The sequence below is a fragment of the Rhinolophus sinicus genome, chromosome 1 (assembly GCF_057876585.1).
Source record: "Rhinolophus sinicus isolate RSI-liver-muscle chromosome 1, RSI-T2T, whole genome shotgun sequence".
NCBI lineage: Eukaryota > Metazoa > Chordata > Mammalia > Chiroptera > Rhinolophidae > Rhinolophus > Rhinolophus sinicus.
The window spans coordinates 38,269,501-38,288,794 of record NC_142501.1 but is presented as its reverse complement, the minus strand read 5'-3'; the positions used below and the strand labels follow the sequence as shown (position 1 = coordinate 38,288,794).

The 19,294-nt window shown below is 35.9% G+C and overlaps 1 protein-coding gene across 3 annotated transcripts in view; it reads left to right on the top strand.

Annotated features, from left to right (window-relative positions):
- Positions 1–18,849, top strand: part of BCAT1 (branched chain amino acid transaminase 1) — a 72,454-nt gene extending 53,605 nt beyond the window's left edge. For all 3 annotated transcript variants that reach the window (XM_019737823.3, XM_019737815.3, XM_019737832.3), the window contains exons 7-11: positions 1,425–1,567; positions 6,765–6,850; positions 9,466–9,606; positions 11,453–11,527; positions 18,052–18,849. In XM_019737823.3, the coding sequence (XP_019593382.3) occupies positions 1,425–1,567; positions 6,765–6,850; positions 9,466–9,606; positions 11,453–11,527; positions 18,052–18,093 (487 nt within the window). In that variant the 3' untranslated portion in view covers positions 18,094–18,849. The remainder of the gene's footprint in view (positions 1–1,424; positions 1,568–6,764; positions 6,851–9,465; positions 9,607–11,452; positions 11,528–18,051) is intronic.
- Positions 18,850–19,294: the final 445 nt, after the last annotated feature.

Sequence of the window (19,294 nt, the reverse complement as noted above, 5' to 3'; positions counted from 1 at the left end):
CTGGGTGCAGGTACAGCATGTAGATTTAGGAAGTCCTGGGAGAGTCGAATGATGTGCTGCTGGGATGTGAGAGAGACATTGACAATGGGCTCTGACCTCCCTCTGCAGTATTTCTTTATTTTCTACCAAAAAAGGTTATTCAATATTATGTCCCATCATCCCTGTTCAATTTCAGCAACTGCATTCTCAATGGGTAGACAAAACCGAATGGAGTTCGTTAGACTAAGAAGTCACTTTCCTTTCTCTCTGGTTTAGAGCTTTTCTTCCTATGTCTTAGGTGAGCCAGGTTGTAACTATTTTGTCTACTCGCTTGATTTTTTTTTTACTCGTTCAGAGTTCTTTATGCACACGACTACATACCATCTGTATTACTTTGTTAAAACTTTTCTTAGAGTGCACAAAGTGGTAATAATATTTAAAGGTTTTCTTCTTTAAATCTTGTTTTCTAGCTCCCCCTACCTACTTAGGGAAAAGATAACATGGGGCCATTGAGACATTGCAAGAAAATATTTAGTTTTGGTCTGTGGGTAGTTTGCTATTTATTATAAAGATAATATAATGTATTATCACAGAATACATGATCACTATAGGTGACTTTTCTGCTTAAGATGATTTAAACATAATTTTGAATAATACAAGATGAGAAGGCAGGTTGAGAAAAATGGGCTTTCAGAATACTTTTTGGTTAAAATCAGGATTTTTAACATTGTGTCCCATCTTTGGGGGAATGTACACATTGGACATTAGGCATTTCTTGGATATATTGAAATGTCTCAGTTAAGACAGCACAATGCTTTGTGTTCTGCTACTTAATTGTTGTAACTTGATACAAGTTACTTCTGTAAGCCTCAGTTTCTCATCTGAATATGGAAATAATCATAGGGGCTGACTTATAGTACTAGTGTGACGTTAAAATGAAATAATTCATGTAATATTGCTTGGTAGGTAAAATAAAATAAAATAAAATAAATAACTTTTTACTGTTATTAACTTGGCTATTTACTGTTATTAACTTGGCTATTTACCTGTGGTTCTCCAGCTCTACTTTTCAAGTTAGAATTCCACAGTTTTGCTTTGCTGTCTTTCTCTCAAATGAGTACAGTTATTAATAGATCATTTAGGTGCTCTGATAACTTTCCTTTAATGTTATGCTGTTAGAGAGTATAGTATATACCGAGGGTGCCAAAAAAATGTATATTCATGATTGTATTCATCTTTTGTTATTGGTATTCATTGAATATTATAATTTTAATGCAGTTTTTTTCCTTTCTTAAATTGTGTATACAGTTTTTTGGCATCCTCTGTATATATTAAGAACATGGTCCATTGACTACATGCACATGTGAATTAAACACGCATATTTTAGTATAAGATGTAGGGGTTGAAGTATAGTGAGAATCAATATTTTTCCTTTTTCTTAAAAGGAATTATGGCTCATCTCTTTTTGCCCAATGTGAAGCAATGGATAATGCGTGTCAGCAGGTTCTGTGGCTCTATGGAGAGGATAATCAGATAACAGAAGTTGGAACTATGAATCTTTTTCTTTACTGGATCAATGAAGATGGAGGTAACCCATTCAGATTTTAGTTTCTTGCTCCTCCCCCTCTCCCTGCTCCCTCCCCCCAGACGTTTTCAGTGGGATTGGAGAAAAAAGAACGAGAACCTTTGAACAGAGAAATGAAGAACACAATTCCAGGGCCTAAGAACTACTGTTCAAGTGGACATGAGTTTAAATTTACAGAATTTATAAAGGTTTTGTCATAATTTTTTGGTTCTAGATGTACTTATTATTGAGATATCAACTGAAGGAATTAAAATCTTGATTTGAAGATTTGCTGCCTCATCCCTTTTGCTTTCTTACCATTTTTTCTTATCGGAAATCCCTTGTATTTGGAGATCGGCCTCAGATTAACTCAATGGTCATTCACAGTATATTATGCATAAAATGCTACAGTAATAAACATAATCTTCTGATTCTACTGATATAAAATTCAGTATACTCTCTTGCTATAATTCTTTCAACAGTTGTTGCCCTTTATACACATTTTGATAATATATCAGAAGCCTTCCAGATTTACTCTGGAGCTCAATTTGATTGAAGCACGCTATTTTTAAGGACATACTGCTCTATCTTTGGATTGCACTTAGATCTTGATTCATTCAAGTCTATTAATATATGTCTACTATAAAAATCAATACTTCTTTATTACCTTTAATGTCGTGAATGCTCATTATCTCTCTTTGCTGTTATTTTATTTTATTTTATTTTATTTTATTTTATTTTATTTTATTTTATTTTATTTTTATTGGCAGAGACCATAGATGTTCAGTGAAGTGTTGACAATGTTTATGGTATTGAATGAAATGGCCAATTATGGGGGGAAAATACAGATATATATATTTATTTCTATTAGAATTTTAATAGTCATAAACATTTTAAAAAACATATTTTTAGTTTTATTTACATTCTTACTTAGGCTGTTTATTTCACAGTAATAAGCATAGAGACTAGACATGAAAAATGTCAAAGTTTCCAAATACTTATGTCATCTCAATATTGGTTTTAATTAGTATTTTTAATGAAAATTTTATTTTATATAGCTATAGTAGCCTCTATTGCTCTGTTGTTATTTGGCTATAAATATAGAGGAAGATGGTGATTCAGATGTGGCTGACTTTAGAACTATGCACTAATTTCACCCTTAGTTGCAGAGACTAACAAGATGAGCCTTATATTTGGTAATCCTTGGCATATGAAAAGCCAGCTACAGTTCATGCTCTTTCTTCCATTCCTGCTGTTTGTACTCGCTACTATTTAAAAACAAAATTTATACTGGCATATTTGTGATTTCTACATTTGAGTTATTGCATATGACATATATTAAAAGCTGTGCTTGAAAGATGACAGCCAGTGTTGAACTCTGCACTTAGGAGATAATAAATTGATTGAATTCATTCATCCTACTTGCCCACCCGTACCTTCACAGACCCAAAAAAATCCCACACAACCCCAAACAAAAAATGGTCACATCATGCAGAAGTGGCAATGTCGTTATTTATAGATGAGAGATGTCAGGATTTAAGCACAGTCTAAATAAGCTACATGATTTAACCAGAAACTGTCCTGGTGAAAAATTGCCCCTTATGCAAACAATAATCATGGACCATTTCCACCATGGCTTTTAAAGATCAGAATAGAAATGAGAGAATTTGTCTTCTGACTCTTAGAAAATATACAAGACCGTGAGAGTTATTATTCAGATTATGGTTGCCTGATATAACTTTAGTCTTAATGTGAAATGTGTCTCTTCAATTTGAGGGTGTTCACTTAACAGATGAAATACAATTTGTAGTAAGAAGAAAGGCAATGAAATAAATGTTTGGACAGTAGTATGAGAGAATAATGTCAGGAATAACCTTTGGGCTAAAACCAAAAGAAGACATTGAAGCACCTCTGTGGTAACTTTGATTTATATCATGTGGCTTTAAGAAAATACAAAGAGGAATAAGTTGAAAATCAGCAAAATACTGCTCTTTCACAAACTTTATCAACAGAAGGTATAAGCAGAGTTCTTTCAGTCATAACCTGTCATCTTTCCGTGAGCAGCACCCACACTCACTGCTTCTTTTGGACAAGGCTGTCCTTTCTTAGGCAGCAAAGTAGATAATCTATGTTCACAGTCCAGTGCCATGCACCATAACTGTATGTGGCATTTGCCTGTAACTTAGGTGGGTTTTGACTCCAGTGACAGCAAGCCTGGCGATAAGCCACACAGCCCTGATTCTCGTTTTTACCCGGTTGATGCATAATTTAACACACTTACTTGCTAGTCACTGTGGGAACAAAGAATTTTACCTCTCGCTGGACACTGGAGCCACTTTGAAAGGAAGACCTTGTTGTGTCGAGTTCACAGTTAGTTTGGGAAATTGATCATGGCGGTGAGTGTTGATGTTGCTGTCTGCTCAGGCCCCAGGAACCTTCTTGGACAGCAGGCATTCAGTGAGGATTTCCTTCCAAACTCCTTTCCCCACTGCTTCCCAGCATTTATCACCTTTCCTCTTTCCTTTGCCCCCATGGTCTAACATCCTGTTTAACATAATAATTGTTTGCCTCTGCCTATTAGAAAGTAAGCAAGGAGTTATAGCGGTTCTGTTTACTGCTGTGTCCATAGGGTGTAGATAAGCCGACTGCACACGGCGCGTATTCAATACACAGATGTTCCTCAACTTTGCTCCTTAACTTATGATGGAGTTATGTCCCGATAAACCTATCGTAAATTGAAAATAATCATTAAGTTGAAAATGTATGTAATACACCAAACTTACCAAACATGCTAAATTAGCCCTGCCTACCTTACACGTGCTCAGAACACAATATCCCCCAAACGTTGTTGTGTGCACCTGAAACTAATAAAACAAACAAACAAACAAACAAACAAAAAACAATATCCCCCAAATGCTGGCAATGCAGTGCACCGTAGCGTATCAGTTGTTTACTCTCGTGATCACGCGGCTGACAGGCTCACTGCCACTTCCGCTGCCCAGCATCACGAGAGATGTACCACAGATCGCTAGCTTGGGAAAAGTTCAAAATTTAATGTACAGTTTCTACTGAATGCATATAGCTTTCACACCATCTTAAAGTGAAAAAAAAAATCATAAGTCAAACCATCAAAGTTGGGTCCGTCTGTATATTCGTTGAATAAATGAATACTTGTGCTGATGGTGTTTAGGGCACTTGTACAAACCCACATTCCTGGTTCCCATTAGCGCTTGACTTTGGGATGTCACAGATGAGTCCTGCTGTTATTGCTTCCAAATTCATCAGCTCTTAAAAATGATTTCTCTGTCAAAAACAAGCTGCGTTTGTAGGCTCTGTTTTCCTTACATTGGGCAATCTGGAGCTAGTTCTGGCTCTCATAAGCATGTTTGTGGTTGCAGAGGAAAATGAATGTTTCTCACCCAAATGTTGTCATGTCATCATCTCTGTCTAGCTTCCAGAGAAGCAGATGTTCTCTTAGTTGACCTCAGGCTAGTGGTTACAGTTTGGGTGTTAAATTTATTTCACAAAACTGGATTTGCACATCGGGGCTGCTGTTTTCATTTAACTTCATGTAGTCTTAGAGCTCAGTGAGCTTTAGGAAAGGCCCAGTTTGGGGGCACTAGAAGTCTGTTTGTCTCTGTGTGGTGTGTATGCATATACGTGTACACACACGTATGTAGATCCACACATTATGTATCCAGTTAGCTAGCTTGCTATTGCAAAACATGGGCTTATTTTGAGTCCACTATTTCTAAACATGACAAAAAGTAGCCCTAAGGACTTGCCAAGAACAAATTTTCCTCTTTCCAGAAAATAGTTTTCAGCAGATCATTTTTAGCAACAAAATTCAAAAGAATCATGCTGCTGTATCCTAGCAAAGATGATTATTCATTTATTTTTTATTCAAAAACACTTATTACATACCACTCTGGCCCAGGCACAGGGACGAATATAGAGTTTTGGTCTTCCAGACAGCTTGGTGGTCGGGGATATCCACAGTGGAATAGGCAAGTCCAGACCATAGTATACTAAGGCAAAGGGAAAGACCCCAGTGTTGGGACACTTAGCTCTGGTGCTGTTTCCCAGTGTCACTAGCCTTGCAAGTCACTTATCTTTATAAGGCCTCAGTTTCTTCTTCTATAAAATAAGGATTGGCTAGGTGATTTCTAAAGTCCCTTTTAGCTGTATAACATGGCGTAGGGGAGCTCAGAGACACCAATGTGATTTCTACACAGCTTTTGCTACCTGGTGATCCTTTCAAGCATACCTTTTGAATTCCTCTGCAAACACATGTCGGCAACACATCATTTGTTACAAGGTTCAACGTCTTGATAAAGCGATGATTTAAGGTTTTAATTTCTCACTAGATTCCTGTTCATGGGTGTCAGAGGTAGGGAGGAGAGAGGCACATTGAGTACCAGAGACTTCCCTCTGTGAGGAGGGCATGTGCAGGTGATGGGCCACATTGACGGACCGTCATCATCCCAGCCCTCACGGTGGTTTGGAGTGCCTGTGGTCATTCTGAAGAAGACCAGTGCCTCAGCTTTGGCTTTCTGAGTCACCTGTGGAGTTTTGGTTGGTTTTCTGGATTGCTTTTTTTCTTTCTTTTTTGTTAGCCCTATAAATGCTTAACCCACTCTGAGCCCATTACATTTGAATCTCAGAAGGTGACATCAGTAACTCCATAAATGGCGTGGATACTCCACCAGTTTGAAAATCACTACAGAGAGATTATCCAAGCGAAGTATGGGAGCAGTGACCGGCCTGAATAGGCATGCACACTTCTTGGGGGAGGGCTTCTGCACAGTATTCTTAGGTATGGTAGTGAACAGTGTTCCTTATTACGATCCTATGTACATTGTTCTTCATTACTAACCAGCTTTAATCCACTAAAGTAAATTTTGACTTCAGAATGTTCCTCTTAAGTGTATTTTATAACTCTTATTGTTTGTTAGTGGAAAACCATCTCCTTTTTTAGTGGTTAAGGACACACTGAAGATGATTAGATGAGTATCTTTCTTTTTCTTTTTAAAAATAAAGATCTATCTGAAGCGTGAATTGATCTGGGAAATTTGACAATGCAGCACAGTAACATGATCTTCATGTTTATTACTAGCAGATTTGTAAGAAGCAGTTTTGTCTTTTTTTTTTTTTTTAATGGCTATTGACATAAAGCAAAGCTAATATAAAGTTTGAAAATATTCCAATTTCTAATTGACAGAAGAAGAACTCGCAACTCCTCCGCTAGATGGCATCATTCTTCCAGGAGTGACAAGACAGAGCATCCTGGACCTGGCACGCAAGTGGGTGGGTGCCTTTGACATGAACAACTTTTGTAAGCATGCAACAAAAAGTAATCAAAATAAGCCCAGCTTAGTGTTGAAATAATATATAGTAGTTCCAACCCATGTTATCTAATCTTATTCTTACCTCGAGTGAAAAGAACGCTTCTAAAAGGACTGTCTTGGCAAGACTATCAAATAAGTATCGTTTATAGGGAGGGCAGGGAGAAACCAGTTTGTCAAGTTGTCCTGGTGAAGAAGTATTCTAGTACTGGTCTCAAGCTCTGTATCAGGTGTCTCCTCCTGACTCACCTGGTTTATACTTTGTGTTCTTCCATTTAGCCAGTCCTTAACTTTTCAAGTCTAAATGCATTGTTTCCAAATGGCAATGATTCGTAGTTCTCCCTTCCTCTATTTATTCCAGTGTAACCATGCTTGTCATAGAAATTATGCTGACTGCCTTTCCCCGCCCCTTTCTGCTCCCTGCCCTCCCAAATTCATATACATGTTTATTAAAATCAAAACACTCAAGCAAATGTAAAATTATTTTTAGTAAACTTTCTGATTCATGTGCCACAGGCAAGCATGTTAAACTGTTTGGTATTGGAAATGACATTATAACATACTCAAGATGAATACTGAATGAGTTGGTGATCTGGCAGAGGTTCTTGGATGGAACTTTTGACCCATGTGTTAAAATGATGTCCAAGGGACATGAAAGGCTTTGAGCATACTGTGGTCAAACAGTACTAATAGGACAAATGTTTAGATACACACAAAGTGTCTATGAGAGTACTAGCACAGTTTCTCTGGAAAAGACTTTGGAAATAGAGGAAATGTGCTATAAATAATTCTACAAAACCCTGAAGTAGGCAAGACCCAACTGCCACATGCTGGCTGGCACATTGGGCGTGACATTTACAAACTGTTGGTATTATTTCAAACAGCTTGCCCTGTCCTAAATATGCTTGCAGTTGGAAAGATGTATTTTTGAAGCTCAGTAATTTTTGTTTTATTAAAGAAAAAAAGTCAATCAAGTACAGAAGGTTTGATGACAAGTTGCAATGGGAAATGCTTTCCCACACTAATGACTTGCTAGGATGAAAAATAGGTTATTATGAAGGAATTTTTTTCTTGACTCCTTAGCTGTAATTTATTTTAAAAGCTATTTTAAAACAGGGAGACATAAATGCCAAGAGGCGTGTGGGGGGTTACCATTACTTGCCAGAAGGGGAAATTGTCCAAAGATAAGTAAGGGAGAGCAGAGGAAAAACAATTCTGTTTATTTACAAGATGTTTTTTTTCTTTTCCAGAACACAGAGCTCAGCTTGTTTTCGGTTAACTTGGCTGATTTTCTGGGATTTATTTACCTTTGAACAACACAATTGCAATTGCAGACTGATATAAATTGAAACTTGCAAAAAGCCATATTTCTATTGCAGGCATATTTTTCTACCTTTCCAAATATACTTACAGCATGATGCATTTTTCTTCTAATATTTTGAATCTTGCCACAGGCTGTGATTTCCATTTTTATCTATTGTGGATTTATAAGTTTTAAAGAATATTCTCTTATTTAAAAAATCTATCCATTCTCTATTGCCCTTAATTCAAATAGCCTGTTGACAAACTTTGAACTTTAACCACTAACACAAGAATGAGAAGTAAGCAGATTTAAGAATGAGTATTCAACATATAGCTTAAAGGCATTTTTTTTTTTTTTTCATATGCTATCCTTGAGCAAATAAAATGTTCCAGTAGTTCAGCAGAAGTCGATGAGGTCATGCCAATAATTCTGTGATGAAACTCAACCTAATATGATACTAAAGAGAAGGAAGAGGATTACTGTTGTAAAGTCAACTGAACAGCAAATTTAGGAAGAAAAGAAAAAATATATATATGTATGCACACACTGCAATTTCTCAAAGTCCAAATGTATTTTTAATGTTTTAAAATAATGAAATATTTCAGATATTTAAACTCAATCTATGTTTTTACTCCATAGAAAACACAGTAGAAAGAGGACCAGTTTTGGAGCCAGTCACATCAGATCTGAGTTCAAATCCAGTTTTTGCTATTTACTTACTGTGTGACCTTAGGGATGTCATTCAACTTCCCTGAATCTTACTTTTCTCATTTGTAATATGGGGATACGAATACCCACCTTAAAAATGAGAGAATTTGGCGTGCTATTGGATGCTCAAGTAATGGTAGCTATCATTATTAAAGTTATATTTTTATGATAAATAGGTTGAAGACTGTCAGCATAGAGCACACATTAAGTAGCACTTGGGATACATCAGTTTGTGAGACTTTAGCCATGAAGTGCGCCTCGTAAAAGGGGAAAAAACACAGGGAGGCATGTATTGAAATATACCATGCGTTTTACAGTGATACTCTTATAATTTACATTCTGATCATCTCATTTAGAGGGGCTGTGACCTTGGAGTAGATTGCATGACACCTCAGTATATTTACAGATACGATGGTGTTATTCGTTCTCTCCAGCTTTCCCTCTAAGTATGACTACTGTTATCCAACTTCAGTCCGAATGTTTAGTAGAAAGGTAAGTACTACAGGGCTTTTTTGCCTGCTTTTTCCTTGAAAATGTATGCTTTTTATTTTTTACATTCCAAACAGGGTGAGTTTAAGGTGTCGGAGAGGTACCTCACCATGGATGACTTGACAACAGCCCTGGAGCAGAACCGAGTTAGAGAGATGTTTGGCTCTGGCACAGCCTGCGTTGTTTGCCCAGTTTCTGATATACTGTACAAGGGTGAGGTAAGACAGTGTTTCTTCAGTCACCTCCGGGTATTTCTAATCATTTGCCTATAATTAAATTTTTTTAAGCGTGTGAACAAAATACTAGTTGGCTCCAGGATGCAAAGAATTTTTTTTTTTTTTTTCATAATTTGGCATTTCATTAACTGGGGCAGTTTGTCATGATGACCCTGTATTAACAAATTACTTACTTTTATCTTTCCAGTGATGTGTAAGATCCTAAGATCCAACATGGTGGGAGGTCAGTTTTGTTCTTAGACAAGTATCATCTCTATCTTTTGTCAATTTAGGGATTGGGGATGTGTCAATAGACTTCCATCATTTCTTTCTACTGGCTCACTAAAGAAGGTTCTGCAGGTAGTTAAAGTTCAATTTATGGTTTCCAAATATACTTCCAAACTATTGGAGTAGGAATAGCAAATAGTAATGGAAAATTCATTTGAATGATCAACCCCTACATTTATTATTATTATTATTATTATTATTATTATTATGACTAGTTTACAAATTTTTTTTTTTTAATTTGGCAAAACTGGTGCATTTACTAAAATTTTCAGAAGGAATTCAAGCATTTAGTTGTAAGAAATTTTCTCCTCCCAGTAAACTAGTATGATTTCATATGTGCTGTACTTTCATTTTTTGGTCAGTTTTTTGCTATCCTCTTTATAACAAAGCTCCAATACTTATAATTAACATCACCAACTGACTTTATAACTCAAAGTCATGTGGGGGTTATTTTAAAAATGTGAACTGGCTTAAGTTACTCGTATTAAATATAGATTCTATTGTTTTAATATTTAACATTATAATTATTTTTCCTCAGCTGGTTGTATTGATTTTTTTGTTTTGTTTTCTGCCGATTTTAATGGTGTCTACTTCATTGCTTGAGATTTTTGAACTTGCTTTTAGGGAATGGCTCCTGACATAATTCCAGCTACATACTATTTCAAGAGAAAATAATTATTCTATTATCATCCAATACTTGTACTGATCATAAAGCTACTGTTTCATATTTTATTATGGTAGTATCTCGGTAATGTATTATGGGTCCACTTTTTTAATGAACTAAGGTCATTAGGTCAGATATTTTTAAGTCTAATTATTATTTCGCCTGTAGAACCAAGAAGTTTATAAAGTTTATCATGTTCTTAATGGTCTTGTTTTAGAGGGCATTCAGAGCCAAAATGTACATCTGATTATCCTATTGTCCTAAAGGGCACAAGTTAAGAACATGAACTATCTACTAAAATCAAACTATCAAAGGCCTGCAAGCTAGCGAGGCATGAATGGGCCTGACTGAAATATAAATTAGGATTGTGAAATCTCTCTCAGCCCTGAACTTAATCATGCTATCCAACATTTTGGAGGTTTGGCTTAGAACAGACATAGGTTCGGAAACCCCTTTTGTGAAGGCATAGACTTGCCTTAATTTATGTCCTTGAAATGCCTTGCTTTAGTGGCAAAATATTTTTTGATTTCTCAGTTCCTGCCAAGAGGGTTAAATATGGGGGCTAATCATTTACCCTTGTAGATTCTGGGAATGCTGGAAGGAGTAGGGTTCTTTTAAGCTTAGCCACTGTTTTAGGGACCCCTAGCTTCTCATTGTTTCCTCAAATCATTCTGAAGACTGGCATATAAACTAGTGCCCTAAATCAGGTAGTTAGCTTTTATTCAAATTCGGAACAGAAATGAGGCTTTGGCATAAGGAGCTAACATATGTAATCAGGTTATCATAGTGCCCTTCCTTATTTCAGTGGAATTGCGTTAATACAGTAGCATTGCAGAGTGTCTTGTCACTGTATATATGACTATCCTCAATTATCTCATGTCTGCTTTTCTTTCATAGACTATCCACATTCCAACTATGGAGAATGGGCCTAAGCTTGCAAGCCAGATCTTGGACAAATTGACCAATATTCAAGTAAGGGCTTCTTTCTGTCATCTTATTTCAATTAGCACTTAGAACCAAATCATATTTCAATGTTGAGAAGAGAGTAAATAGTACCATTTGGGGTCAACAAATTTAAATTTAATTTGTTTAAATTAAAATTTAATTTAAATTTAATTTGGTCAACAAATTCAATTTGGTCAACAAATTCAAATTTAAATTTAGTAAGGAAGGCATTCCTGATATGATGTGTGGGCATAAGCAAAGCAGAAATGGGAAAGAAGATACATGTTAAAACAAAAGAAAGAAAATATTGTCAGGGACTCCAAATTACTTAACATTTTAAAAATATGTAAATTTTAATAACATTTAAAAACCTCATTATAAAGTGTAACATACGCTTTTGAAAGTAGAAGAAAGCGTAGAAGAAACCTAATATTACCCATGATTCCAGCACCAAGATATAACCACAGTTAATTTTCAATGTCTCAACTTTTAAGATTTTATAAGCATTTATATATTTGTAATAAATATATTTTCTAAAAAAATGGGAGTGTACATGATTTTATAACCTGCTTTTTTTCACTTAATAAATCATTTGCTTTTTTATATCAATAAATCATTTTAATCCCATGTATAAAGTTTAATTGAATTTCATTATATCGATGTACCATAATTTTTAAAGAACTCTTATTGAACATTGGCAGTTCTTTTACTATTTATTATAAACAGTACATCCATGATTATTTCCTTAGGATAATTATTTCCTGGGATTGTCATTCTTGGGTCAAAGGGTGTACACACCTATTTTTTGTTTTTTCACTAACTTTGTTTTACCTTTTTATTTTATTTTATTTTATTTTTTTTTGAGCAACAACCTACAATAATGTCTCACAAGGCAGTTAAGCATCTTTCTACACAGACATATCGAATACCAAGCAACCCTGGGTCACCTACATGAGACTGTTTTATAATTTGTAAGCACTTCAAAAAGTTCTTGGAGGATTTTGTTGAGCCCATCATTGCCAGTCAGTGACAATAACCCAGGGGAGCTGAGATTTATATTGAAACATGAATAAAGTTTGACGGTTTGAGTGACATCAGGAAGTGCTGGGTCTTAGAACTAAGCAAAGATTTAAAGTTGTTTGGGAAAGCAGCAGGTCCTTACAGAGCAATTGAGGTCCTTGAATAGTGTTAAAAATGGTATTTTTGAATATTTAACAACTTTTATGCAAAACTAATATTAATAAAAGAAAAGAGTGATTGTGGTTTTTGAATCAATGAGCTGTCTTACCCCCACTCTTCAACAAATGTTTTCTATAGGAATTTTCTGTAAGTTAAATAAAGGAATATGTTAATATTGAAGACATAACAATCTATTCAGAGTTATTTTCTACTTTTGAACGAGTATATAGAAACAATTAGAAGTAATTTGAAGAAATTTAATAAAACTTTCTGTATGGATATTTCAGGTATTCTCATATTTTTTTAGAGTTTTCTAAATCTAAAATCTTGAGTAAATCTGATGAAGGTGATAAGTTTTTAGTGTTTTACTCAAATGAAAAACATAAACAGAACAAAAATATATGATTGTCTAGATTATGGAAGCTTTTATGCAAAACAGAAGTTGGGAGATTTTTAAGAGAGGAATGAAGTGTGACTATAGTGATGAGAAAGTAAGACCATCAGAAAAATTTCCTTGGACAAATTGCATGGAAGAGAATGCTCCATTCTATAGCACTTAATACATAAAACAACATTTCAGCAATACCTCTTGGAGATTATATGAAATAAGAAAATTTGACCTGATTTGCTTTGGTTGTAAAGGGTTTAAAGCAAAGGAAAACTAGGCTGAGGGAAAAATCAAATTCTATTATATTTGAATTGAAAGGAAGATCTAAGTAGAGATGTATGGACCATCCATGCAGAGTCTAAGATCACATCTTTCCTCTTCAATAATTTTATGTTTGTGGACATAGAACCTAAAGTTTCAAAATTATTCTCTTACAAGATGGCAAATTGGTGCTATCAGCCAAGCTACTAGGTTATCTATTTCTCTCCCAGAAAAATGGATATTTTCTCTCCCAGAAAACATGGATATTTCCTACAAAGTACTCTGGTAAATTGAAGAAGAGGAGAACAACAACAATCGAAAAACCATTAGGATTCTTGCCAGTGTTGACCTGGGCGGGGGCACAATTCCTTCTTAACTGAAGACTGGATTTTCATTTAACTTGTAAACTTACGTATATGAGCAAGAATCTCTCTGGTTAAGTATGCATCCCATGTGGCTGATTATCCATATGGTTTCCTGGGTCTTAGATTGCCGTACTAATACCTCTTAAGAGAATATTTCAAATGACAATACTCTCCTACCGCCCGCCCCCACTTTCTCTTTTTAAACAACAAAGAAAAACACTTCTGTGTTCATACTTAACCAAACTTAAACTTGGAGAACATTTTCCATGTTGCCACGTTTCCTTTCTCTCCCATTACTCTTTGCTGTTCCAGTTACTCACTGTCATACTGATCTTTGCGCCTGCCTTTTGGGCTCCTCTCTGTTCTCCAGTATGCTCTGCTCTCTGCTACTTCTTTCCTGTTTCTTTTCCTTCTATAGTTTGCCCACTTGATAAGGTATCGGTAGTCCTTCAAGACATATGTCTTTTAGGAACCTTTTAAATCTCTCTTGAACAACATCCCTTTCCCCCCAGTACAAACACACACTGATCCACTTAAATGCTGCTGCTTCCTCCAGCGTCCATAGTGCCTGGGATTATCACATGTGGCCTTTAACTTATATTCTAGTCATGCACTTGTCTTTGTTCTAGCGTTCTTTGAATGTGAGAATTGTTTCATTCTCTTTCTGTAAGCACAGTATGCAGCACAAGGTCTAGGTCGTAGTACATACTCAGGAGTCTTTCCTGAATAAATAAGTGAATAGGTGAATGATTCGCCAAACACTCACTAAAGAGCAAAAGCGTGTTGCTCTCTTGTGTATTACCACATTCTGAGAAGAGGTGGGAGGAAGGTCCTCAATAATGGCAAATTATTTTTCAAAAAAACATTCAGAGAACCTGATTTAGAATTTTTCAAAGTGACATACACATCACTACTGCTGTCAGGATGAGATGAAAGCTGGAAGCTGGGTCTTAACTATCAGGGACAGCATGTTTGAGTAACTAGCAGTGCTGCTGTTGAGGTTTCAGAAGACGGAGAGTAGTGATTGCAAAAACTGAGAGGCGGACATTTTAAATAGTTTAGGAAAAGGAAAGCCTAAATGTGATAGGAGCAGAATCTCTATTGATTACAGGTTAATGGATAGAGTTAAAATAAAAACACCTATGTTACCACTCGTGGCTACAGTTTTGTAAGATTGAATGACCATTAGCGGTTATTGTATTTTGCTTGTTTTCAGTGGAACAGCTTGATGCCTTTTAGTTATATAAACAGATGGAGCCCCACCCCTTTTCCCTGCTGATGTCCGGAGCTTTCTTTGTGTGCATTCTAAGTGAATGGTCCAGATTGCCGAGATGACTCAGTCCCTTGACTAGCTTCCCAGCCTCTCCTCATTCCCTAAGACATACGTCTCCACATGTTGTGGGACTTTGCAGAGCTTTGCATACCCAATGAATAGGATTTAGAACAAGAATGACAAATTATTACCTGGCGAGCAGCACTTATTATATTTTTATTGGCATTGTAGAAAGTAAGTGCATGACACAGATTGTCCTTGTATGTTACTAAGAATTTTTTGCTGAATGTAAAAGGTATTTTAGCAAGACTCGTGTAAAATTATTTGCCATATATATATATATGTCGAATGTGAAGTAATGAACTTGTCGTTAGTCATATTTTGCCTTAGTGTTCTAACGAATTCATGAAAAGATGAAAATTCTGCACAGCACGTAGTTTTCTCCATGGGCTCGAAGGGCCATCCCACAGGCTCCGTGTGATTTGCCGTGTTGCTTTAACCCCATTTTTGATTCTGTGAACAAAATCAAGTGAGTTGTGACTTACAGCAGGCCTGCCAAATGTTGAAAATGTGGGCCTTCAACATTGACAGTGGTATAATGACAGCCTAGCCCAGGCAGACATGTGTTCACTTTGTCCTCCTTCTCTGGACACCTACTCTTGAAAGAATGTAATTTCCATCTCTGCTAACATCTGTCATCTCTACTTTGAATTATTTTGCCTTTAAAAATTAAATTGAATTATCCATCATCCAAATGAAAAATTTGATTGCTAACTGCCTAGGTCTAGATATTATGAATTACTTAGATTATCATATCTCTTGGATACTTCTCAAAAATCCTATGATTTTACATAAAAGCATAAATTGCAGGATGAGGGCGGTAAAACTTAATACATATTATGCAGGTTTGCAGAGTCATATGGCCTATGACTGTCATTCTAACCAAAATTGATTTTCCACTGTGTATAAAACTAAAACAACTAATTGAAAGCAAATTTACATTAACTGATGAGATTCAAGATGAAATTATAGTGGTCATGAATCACAATTCTGCAGATCTGCTAAATTGTCAATATGCTGACATTCAAATATTGTTAATGGCAAAAGTGTCTAATGTATTGATGGGAATACAAATAAGAGAAATAGAACACATATTTTGCTTTTATCTCAAGTCACGTTGACACCATACATAAATCAGGCAGAATTTGGGAATGTTGTCTCCAGCATTCATTATGAATCAACAGAGTCAATAGCGGGAGGCCACACTCTTTAGGTAACTCTTTCTGATGTGGATTAAGCAAGTTGGATTAAGCAAATCACTTATAGTCATTGGACTTCCTTCATTCTCCTTTTCGTGTAAGCCAGAAAGTTGTAGGTAGACCCATTCTTGGCTCCTGGTTTTTTTACCAATTTGATAAATTCTGCTCAGTGAGGTCTTTAAAGCTCTTTAAGAGGAACGAACACAGCACATGGAAAATGTGACATGGGAAAAATGGCATTGGACAGAGAGAGGCAAGAGAATTGGGCTTGTGATTATGAGCTACCTGGACCCTTAGTGTCCTTACATGTAAAATGAGAAGCTTGTCCTAAAAGTTCATTGCTCTTCACACTTTGATTGTTAAGCAGCAAAACTTTCTACGGAAGACATCTTTCCTGGAATCCCAGTATACAAAACTGATAAGAGTGGAATTGTTCTGAAGTAAGGAAACAAAACCCAGAGCCCTGCTTATTTTGCTCATCTAAATAAATAAGATGATCATTTTAGATGATCATTAAGGTTCTTTCCAACTCAGAAATTTGGAGGTTTTGCATTAATTTCAACTGAAGTTATATTAGGACTAAAGAGCCACTTCATGTGAAAAGGGGACATCCTGTGATTTAGACAAACACATGGTGGCAGACTTAATGGCATGCTCCTCTGGTTAGGGAAGATCTGTCCTAAGTTAGTTTCCACACATTACTATGTGAAGGGAAGTCTCGATGGTGGTCAAGAAGATGGAATTGGGTGTGAGAGAGATCTTGGCTAAGGTCTGGACCCTACCATTTATAACCACAACCTTAAGTAAGGTATTTAATCTCCCTAATACTTACTTTTCTCATCCCTTAAACATGATCGATAATGGCACCTACTATCTGGGGTTATTGAGAGGATAAATGAGGTAGCAAGTCTGTCTAGCTCTTGGCATAGTTATTTTTGGCACACAGTACTTGCTCAAGGGTGAAAGCTCATTTAAACACAGAGATGTTTGTTGAATGAATGAGTGAATGAATAAATAGATGAACAAACGAATATAGAACTGGCTTTGTGTTTCTGACATCTGGAATGTCTTTATGTTTCATTTAATTCAATTTTAAATATTAAAATTTAGGCTTGCTAAAGCAAATTATCTGCTAATGCAAATAATCTAATTGATTATTTGCAGCTCCATAATTTTTGAAGGAATAAGAAAAATTGGGATGCTAACATAACATAAACAACTTTCATTTAGAAAACAAGTCAATGTTTAGATCCACCAGGCTTGTCAATTTAATATTTTTGTCCATGAACATAAAATTCTCTCAAGAAGGGGGATTTTCTAGTAGTGGTTCTCACACTTTTGCTCCCGTCAGACTACTCACCTGAAGTGCTTGCGGAAGCACAGGTTGTTGGGAACCATCCACAGAGTTTCTCATTCAGGGAATCTGAAGTGGGGCTTGAGAAATTGCATTTTTAACATGTTGCCAGGTGATGCTGATGCTACAGGTTTGGGGAATGCACTTTGAGCATCACTTCTGACAATAGTTAACTCACGTCATTTGGAGAGCAGAAGCTAAACACAGAATGGTAATGAAAAGGCATTTACTTAATTATACACAGGACTTACGTCAACTATAAATTTGAGGAGAATAATCATTGTAAAATGTGTGATTCTTTCCAGATATTTGGTTGTTTTTCTCTAGTCTTACTTTTAATGTGAATATGCTTTTAATGTTCAAAACAGAAGCGGATCTTTTGTATAGCGTCATTTGTATTATTAAGTTTATTTATAAGTTACAGCACTGTTAGCTTTTAAACTAAAACATGTTTTCTTGTTTTTTGTTGCAGTATGGACGAGAAGAGAGCGACTGGACAATCATCGTATCCTAAATGGAAAGCACAGGATATTACCTGTGTGCTGTTGGGATAGACTATTGCATCTGAATTATGATAGATACTTTGGCTACCTGTTTTTAGTTGTGCATAATATAGTTTGTGTGATCAGTGTTACCAGGGGGATTGTTTCCTCATACTAGAGAAAATGAATTGCAATCATCAAATGGTGTATTGTAAACCTGATAGTAGAAGCTTATCTTCCCTTCCCTTAGAAAGATGACAATGTAAGCCATATAGCATAGAATTTTCCTCAGTATTCTTAGTGCCTCCCTAGTACTTCACTCAGATACAAAAATGTTTGTTTATTCTTTAGCATAGGTTATATTCTACTCCTCAACCAAATGAATTTGTGTGTGTGTGTGTGTTTGAAAGCTGATCTGAGTAAAACTCACATGTAACATTGTCTGTGACACATTTTTATCCTCAGAAAGTGTTTTGTTTTTTTAGATCAAGACTTTCAAAAACTGGATTTTCTCTTGTCACATTTGTTTTGGTAGGTCCCCTATGTCCATCTTAAGGTAAATCTCTTCCTCTTCCTGATGTCACAGTCCGCTCAAAGATCTTGTGCATCAGTGAGGTCTGTGCACATTTCTGCCATTGCCCTTTCCATGTTGTGTTGTGATTGGCTGCTTGTTAGTGTCAGTACAACACTGAGGGTCTTGTGCCTTAGAGATCTTTGTATCCCCAATGCCCGGCACATAATAGGTACTCAGTAAACAATGAATAAATGAATATTTACCTTCTATAGAAGTGAACTTTCTTTGTTTCTATATTATGAAACCTCTTTATTAGAATTTGTGATTGATTCTGACATTGTATATTTTTACCTCATATTGTCTTTGTTTCTCATGGTCTGCTAAGCATTAGAGATACTCAGAGGCATAGTTTCTTGGAGGAATTTTTTCGTATGTAAAGACTGTCTTGAAATTGAAGTTGTACCTGTAGAGAGAAGTTGTGATATGATACCAAATGGAAATGACAGATGACACATGTTAAGTGTTAAATACAAAATAATTCACCCTATTTAGTTTTTTAGTAGAAAGCAAAGAGGTATACTGTGGTTTTTATACTCTTGGTTTTATACATGCTCTTTGCTGTTGAATAAGGAAGGATTGGATGAGTACAAAGTTAGGGTACAGGGAGAGCAATTATAGATGATATTTTCCTTGTTTGGGAACTCTGAGTTAAAATTGTA